Here is an 8,063-nt window from a genome sequence, read left to right as displayed (position 1 = left end):
TGATAGGACCGCAATAAAGGGTGATTAAATGAGAAAATGTGTTGTGATAGAAGCCATTCTTCTATCTATCCAACCACCTATCATCTATTCGTCCATCCATCCATCTATCCATCCATCATCTATTTATCCATCCATCATATCTATCATCTATTGGTCCATCCAACTATCGAGAATATATACTATCTATCCATCCATCCATCATCTATCCATCTGTCCATCATCTATCCATCCATCATCTACCTATTCATCCATCACCTATCATCTATCCATCCATCCATCTGTCCATTCATCATCTAACCATCCATCCATCATCTATCATCTATTGATCCATCCAACTATCGAGAATATCTACTATCTATCTATCAACAATCCATCATCTATCCACTGATTTATCCATCATCTATGTATCACGCATGCATCCAATAATCATCTATCTATCCATCAATCCATTCATCCACCTGTCTTATCTGCCATCTATATCTATCCACCTTTTCATCCATCCATCCATCCATCCATCCATCCATGTATCTATCTATCTATCTATCTATCTATCTATCTATCATCTATCTTCTAAGCATTTCTTCAATCACCTATTTTTCTAGGAGTGTGTAACTGAATCTTGCATCCAGGCTGTGTCAGTGCGATGCTATATCCACCTATACGTGCAGCTAATGATGCTCACCTTCCGGAGAGGTGTGCGTTGAGGCTTAAAGATGCAATGCTGATAAGACACATTTAGACGGTGAGACGGAAGCTACTCTTGAGAGTTTGCAAAAGATTTTAAGATGCTGAAACTCCCCTTGTACATCTACTCTCTCTTTGCTCTTTTGAAAAACCTACCTGCAGTCGTTGGTGGAGATTTTAAAAGAATTATCCCAGCGGAAAACATATTTGACTTAATTAAGTCCCCTTAATTATATATGTATGTTTGGTGGCCCTTGAAAGCTGAGATGAAAGATCCTTTTGCTAAATAACTATGTATCGGGGCTGCCGTGGTAGGTTATGCCTACATATAAAGATAATTGACAGACTTGAGTAGTGCCCAACCTCGGTACTTAATAAACGTTTAATTATAATAATGAGTGCAGTCACTTGGAACTGTGGCAGGAGCCTGGACACACAGGATCAGTACCCACAAATGTAGGAGCTGGAGAAACAACTTGTTTCCAGTAAGTAAAATATGTTAAGCTCATATGATTCAATAGATAATATGTGAAGTTCATGTAATTCCAGCTTGGCCTGCTTAAATTTTTAATGGTCAGCAGGGTGGAGAGTGAAGGGTTGAGGATTAGTTGTATCAAATCATCATTCTCTCTCTCTTTTGCGTTTCCTAAGATTTTAGATAAATGGGAGCAGAAGGTATTAGATACTCTTTCCTGTGGCTTCTTTCACTCGGCATACTCATGTGGAGATCCTCATGGTTGTCGCCTGTATTATCAATAGCGCACGGCTTGTGGTTGCTGGGGGGATTCCCTTGGATTGGGGACTTATCCATCCACCTGTTAGTGGACACTCGGTGTGTAAAATTCTATTTTCTGGAGTGCATGCTATGTGTTCAAGAGGGTTTTTGTTATTCCCAGGAAGACAAATGGGCTAATCAAAGGTCGTGGAGGTGAGTGACCTTTGCTCGGTAGTAAAATGATAAAAGTCTCTACAAGTAAGCTTGCAAACTTTAAAATTTGTTTCCTTCCTTCCTTCCTTCCTTCCTTCCTTCCTTCCTTCCTTCCTTCCTTCCTTCTTTCCTTCCTTTCTTCCTTCCTTCCTTTCTTCTTTCCGTCCTTCTTTTGTTCTTTCCTTCCTTCCTTTTCTTCTTTGTAGATGCTGTTATAATCCTTGAATGGGACAATGCAGCTCGTACCATTGCAGTGAATGAATGAACAGCAAAATATTGAAAATCGTAGGTTCACACATAGCGTAACAGTTTTGCCTATTCAGAAACCTGGCTTCTGGTCTGGTCTCTGAATTTACTTCACGGTGGTTGTCATTTAATGTTTGACTATTGGACCTTTTCTTAGTGGAAAGCAAATAATGGAGGGGTGGGTTAATCTCATCAGGCAGAAAATGTGGCTTTATAGGAATTGTTGGGGGTGGGGAAGAGAGTCGGCTTTTAATGGCAGATGTATTTAAGACGTTTCATGCTGTTGAGTATTCTCTTTTTCACTTTATAATAATGATGTTGCAAGAGTCATTGAATATCAGTCAATTTGGAGGAAGTTTGGGGCTTTATGTGAATCTTTTCAGAAGTGTCTTGTTTAACTGAGGAACCACAAGATGCCGTTCAACCTATTAAACGCTCTCCAGCAGGAATTAGTAAAATAAAGCAATGAGAAAATTGCTACTTTCAATTATTTAACATTAAAAATATTTAATATATTATTCAATTATATTTAATATATTTAAATGAGGGGGGGGGGAATAGAATCACAGCCGGTCTACTCTAAATCAACAGCTCTGGATGAGAAACCAGAATCTTGCTTCATGAATGAACAGCATTTGAAATCATCCAAGGGTGATTTCTGAACAGTCTGATTCAATGGAGCTCACCACAGAGATGGTGATTTCATGCCCCAGGGGCACTGGGCAATATGTGGGAATAATTGTGGTTGTCATATCTGGGGAGGGGGTGCTCCTGGCATGTGGTGGGTGGAGACCAAGGATGCTGCTCATCACCCCACAGTGCACAGGATGCCCCACCCCAGAGGACCATCCAGCTCCAGATGCCCTCAGTGCTGAGATGGAGAGACGGCCATCTGGTACGTCTGACCCGTTTCCCTTGTCTGCCTCTCAAGCTCTTTTTAGGGACACGGGTGGGAATTTACGTCTTTGAGCATCTCCTCTGTTTTAGCTGCATTGACCGGCCTCGCTGTAGACGTTGGTCCTGAGCATGTAGCAAAGGAAAGAAGGAAGGAGATGCTCAAGTGAAAATTATCATCAGTTGTTTGCTCCACTTTGAGTATGACCTGCTGAGTTTTGCCTGGCTCCCCCTGGGTTGCAACTATGTCTCTGACTCGCTCTCCTACACACGTACTACTGCCGCCCGCCGTAGTAACATGGTGGGCCTCCACCGGACATCAGGCCACCAGCACTGAAAGTCGGCTGTGGCTTTGGTTATATAATTGCATGATTTTCCAGGCGTGTAGGGGAAAGAAGGAGCTTCCGTTTTTTTGGAAGAACATACAGGTAGTTCTGAGACTAGGTTCAGTGGCTAGAAGATTTTTATTAGTGAATATTAATAGAGAGAATGTTTTAATTAGTGGAGAGGGTGCATTTGACTTTACTAGTTGGCCCTAAAGCTATACCCTCACCCCAGGGGCCCCCTGTATCCACAGAAGAGTGGGAGTAATCCTATCATTACCGTCCTTCCTCCAAAGCTTAAGGACATAACATCCAGGTAGCATCACTATGTCCTTGGATGAAAGGTCCCATGAAAGTAATTACTGTTTTGATTGCCGCCGTGCTTGAGGAATGCCTCACAGGATTATACAGCTTTACCATCAAAGAAACCCAAAAGGTCAATGAGGGCATCCTCCTTCTTTTCAAGGAGATAGCATAGACTTCTGCACTATGAATAAATTCCCATTTATCCAGCTATTCTTCGTCAACATGATTTCAGTTGGCTTCAGCCTGATTCTATTTAAAAGTGATGATGCAATGAACACCCTTTCTCCCGCCTTTTGCTTGTTGGCTGAGAGTTTCTCCGGGGTGAGAAGCCATGGTGTCATGGCTTATGATTTTTTTAAAAAATTAATGTTTAGTGGCAACAAAAGCTTCCACTGACAGTGTGCAGGTAACCTTCATGGAATCTTGCTTGGAAGTGCATGCTATCAAACTTGAAGAAATTACTGGGGTTTTGATAGATATGCAACCTGATGATCCTTAAAATTTACTTTTTCTAGTTGCTGAAGAGACTAAGCATATAGTCATGAGCTTATTGGCCACGTGTGTGTCTTCCATGAGTGGCCGGTAGACACCAGATGTCTAGTTTTTCTATTATATTTTTATTCCCTCTTTCAAACTATTTATAGAAAATATTGCAGATATATTCTCCTTCTCCAAACATGGCATTTTTGCTTTGTGGATGGTGTCTCCTGGTGTGCAGAAATTGCCCCCCGCCCCAGTTACTTATATTTGTTTCTTGGTGTTGCTGTAATAAATGACCACAAACCAAAGGCTTACATCAACAGAGATATATCTTACTGCAGTTCTGGAGACCAGAAATCTGAGATCCAGGTGAGGCAGGGCTGTGCTCCCTCCTGATGCTCTAGGAGAGGGTCCTTCCTGCCTTTTCCAGCTTCAGGAGCTCCAGGAGTCCCTGGGCTGGTAGCCATGACCCCCCCCCCCCCCCCGCCATCTCTGCTTCTGTCCTCACATGACTTCTCTTCTGTGTCTCTATCTCCTCTCTGTCTCTTATGAGGACACCTGTCATTGGATTTAGGGCCACCCTCATCCACAACGGTGTCAACTCCAGATCCTTCACTTAATCACATTTGGAAAGACCTTATTTCCATATAAAGCCCTACCCACAGGTTCTTCCATGTAAGCAGCTGATAACCTCTCTCTCACTAAGCTGTCTATGACTGATATGTTTTGCTATTTCTTGGTCATTGGGAGTTAACCTCTAAAGCCGAAAACATGAAAATCTGGAATTTTAAAGACTTTTCTCCAGCTTTATTGAGATGGAATTGACATAGAGCATGGTGTAAGTTTAAGGTGTATGATGTGATGATTTGCTGTCTGTATATATTGCAGAGTGATTACCAAAAATAGGTTAGAGAGCACATGAATCACCTCACATAGTTGCATTTCCCCCCCAATATTTTAGAAGGGCCACACCACCATCCAAGGGCACTGGTTTGGTTTGGTTTTGGTTTGTTTTGACTCTTACTCTCAACACAGTCCACGCATATGTGCACGTGCATTTTCACCCATTTGAGGATGTAATTCTCGTGTTGGCTAATGTGTTTCCTACTTTTTCTTAGATGCAAGTTATTGACAACGTGATCTTACAGGGTAGTTTTTCGAGTGGTGCTTCTTGATTAGGTCCATAACTTTGAACATCTCCTCAAAGGCCTGAAAAACCATAATCTTATGTTCCCCCTCTCCAACCCCACTGCCTAACCCATTACATGGCATTCCTGTATATTTCCAGTAATTCCCAGAATGCATTTCCGGTACATGCTCCCCGGAGACATCAAGCATTTCCTCAGTGTTGGGTGAAAAAAAGCAAGAATGGTGCTTTTTAAAAATTTACCAATTGTAGCCGTGTCATTTCATAAGAATGTATCTCTCCAACCCAAGATTGGTAAGAGTCACAGTGGATGGTCTTGGTCACCTGTGCAAAGTTCTTCCTAACTGGCAAGGAATAAAAAGCTATTTGCAAAATAAATGGAAATAAAAGTTAACTTCCTGGTGTAAGAGCTCCTAGAGTCTCAAAGAATTATACATATCAGATCTGGATTTTAAGGGGTATCAAGAAGACCATGTCCACCCAGGTAGCTCCTCTATCTCTACCCCATTCTGCATGATCCCATTCTCCACTTCCTTTCCCTACTCCCAAAATTTAACATAGGATTTTAGAAAAGGTGGGCAAACTGCTGAGGCGTACCTGGGCTCCTGGAGGTGTAGAAATGCATGAGGCTGGCATCACATATGAATGTGGCTTTCCAAATTGGTTTTATTTTCCAGCTGCCTTCAAGGAGATGTTCAAAGGTCACCATGGAACCAAGTCGAATGCACAAGTATTGCTCCGGCGTTCGTGGGGCAGACACAGTGGGAGTGTAGGTTTCATCAAATGCCCCCTCGAGAGTTGGCCTCTGGCAATGCCCCATTTGAGAGCCTTACCGGAGGTCTAAGATGGTGAGGTAGCCCTGGGTATGGGACACACATACCTGATTACAGAGACCTCCCGAATGCCACATCTCCAATTTACCGTCCTTTGTGAAAGTGTTCTGAACCCTATGACCCCAGCTCCCTCTCCCATAAAACAAAAGAGGTGTCATTAAGCCTTCAAGGCAAGCTGGGTGAGATATTTTGAGGATCCAATGGGAACGTGTGTAGAGATGCCTTGGGAATGAGAAAGCCCAATAAACTCTGTGGTGGTGTCATTAATCATTATTACATAGAACTTGTCTTGTGGGATGGCTCCTCAGCTTACAAAGCATCACCTACTTGGAGCTGTTTGAGGGTCTTCCGCGGGGGTGGGGTGGGGGGAACACAAGACTCTACCACTCTTTGGACTCTTATAAAAGGATCATAATTACAGCTCCTAAACATGCTGCTAAACTCATTGTGCTCAATGAGTTTGGGCAACAAGACCATAGGTCCATGGTGTTCATCACTGGGTTTTTTATTTATCCACCTTGGGCAGAAAAATGTTCTTTGCAGCAGAGTACGTACGTACCGGGTGCCTGATACAAATAGTTATGGAATGCATGCGTAGTTGTGGATGGCTTATTTATTTCACTGACTTTGCAATAAAGAGTTTTTGTTGTCAGATCCACGTAATGTGTTGGGAATCAGCCGTGATATCTCTCCAGAATGGACTGGGTCGTGCATGTTCTTGGTCAGATTGATTCTGGAGGAACAGGACTTGTTTGCAATTAGCTGTGAAGAATTGAGAGGATGACCACATTAACACGTTCTCTAATACTTTGGATTGAGTTCCTGGCTATGAGAGACATGTTGGCTGTGCAGTACTTCGGGTTTTTCTTTTCTGCCCTAGGGGAGCCAAATACGCAGACATGAAGCAGCTGTTCTATAACTGGTAAGTAGGCGACTTCCTAAACCTTCCTTTTTCTCTGTATGCCAGACAGAAGGGTTCTCTGTCCCCGGGTTCCTCACCCCCGCTGATGTTTGGCCTACCTAATCTGTGTGACACCTCCTAAGGATAATGAGGGGTGTGCTGGGGGCATCCCACAGGGTGGCTGTTTTGAGGAGGCAATACTTACCTTAAGAATGCCAGCGTGTGTCCGAATTTATAGGGCAAAAGGCAGGATGTTGCAAAGGTGAGGGCTGCACAAAGGCCAAAATCACGGATCATTGAAGGGATTGTAAGGACGCCCATGGATGAGCCTAAGCTGGCGGTTGCGTAATGAGAGGAAAGCATGATGAAAGAGCCAAGAGCGCCATTTTGTGAGTCTCGCCAATCATGGGGGAATGGGAAGCCACTGGACTTGGTTAGGGAGCATTGCAACCAGATTGGTACATTGATAGGGTTGTCCACCTTGGCTACATTTTGGAGGGTGCCCAAGTGACCAAAATGGGACCAGTCAGGCCACTTAGGAGAGTTTTGAGAAACCCAAGTGAGAGACACCGTGAGTTACTTGGCCTGCCATGATGGATGGATGCAAATGGGTTTAAGATGCATTTTCTGAGGTAGAGCTAACAACTTATAATGGATCAGATGGAATTTGGGGTTGGGGAACCCATTTCCTGCATAAGACAATGGTCCTCAACTTGGAGCAATTTTGATCAAAGGCTATTGTGCGTTTTTGAGCATATGATAGCCATTAGCAGTAAGGATTGCGTGAGTGTACAGCCTAACACTTAGTAGACTATATAAATATGTTAATTTTCTTTTTTCAGATGTTAAAAGAATTTCCAATGTTATTTTAAGTATGTATTTTAATGTATTAAAAAGTACAACTGAATGTCCAAAAAAAAAAAAAAAAGAAAGAAAGAAGCTGGACTAGCAGGCAATTAGCCTCCTATTTTCTATTTTGCTTACATTTTTATTCACATAAATCAAATTATTAGGACTTCCAAGGAAGTTTCACCACTATTAGGTCTTCTTTTAGGAATCTCATATCATGAAACAGTTTGAAAAGTTATAAGAAAAAAAAGAAAAAGAAAAAAAAGAAAAAAAGAAAAAAAAGTTATAAGAATTTAAATATCACAAGGCATAGAAAATTAACATAAATTAAATCAAATTATTAGGACTTCCAAGGAAGTTTCACCACTATTAGGTCTTCTTTTAGGAATCTCGTATCATGAAACAGTTTGAAAAGTTATAAGAATTTGAATATCACAAGGCATAGAAAATTAACGTGTATGTTATACGATGT

The 8,063-nt window shown here is 42.1% G+C and overlaps 1 protein-coding gene across 2 annotated transcripts in view; it reads left to right on the top strand.

The window, feature by feature from the left end:
• ARSH (arylsulfatase family member H) overlaps positions 1 to 8,063 on the top strand; it is a 35,767-nt gene that overhangs the window by 1,445 nt on the left and 26,259 nt on the right. For both annotated transcript variants that reach the window (XM_077888596.1, XM_077888597.1), the window contains exon 2: positions 6,722 to 6,763. In XM_077888596.1, the coding sequence (XP_077744722.1) occupies positions 6,741 to 6,763 (23 nt within the window). In that variant the 5' untranslated portion in view covers positions 6,722 to 6,740. The remainder of the gene's footprint in view (positions 1 to 6,721; positions 6,764 to 8,063) is intronic.

This window comes from Canis aureus, chromosome X (genome assembly GCF_053574225.1).
Source record: "Canis aureus isolate CA01 chromosome X, VMU_Caureus_v.1.0, whole genome shotgun sequence".
Taxonomy (NCBI): domain Eukaryota; kingdom Metazoa; phylum Chordata; class Mammalia; order Carnivora; family Canidae; genus Canis; species Canis aureus.
Note: the sequence above shows the minus strand (reverse complement) of the source record. Positions and strands in the feature narration are given on the sequence as shown.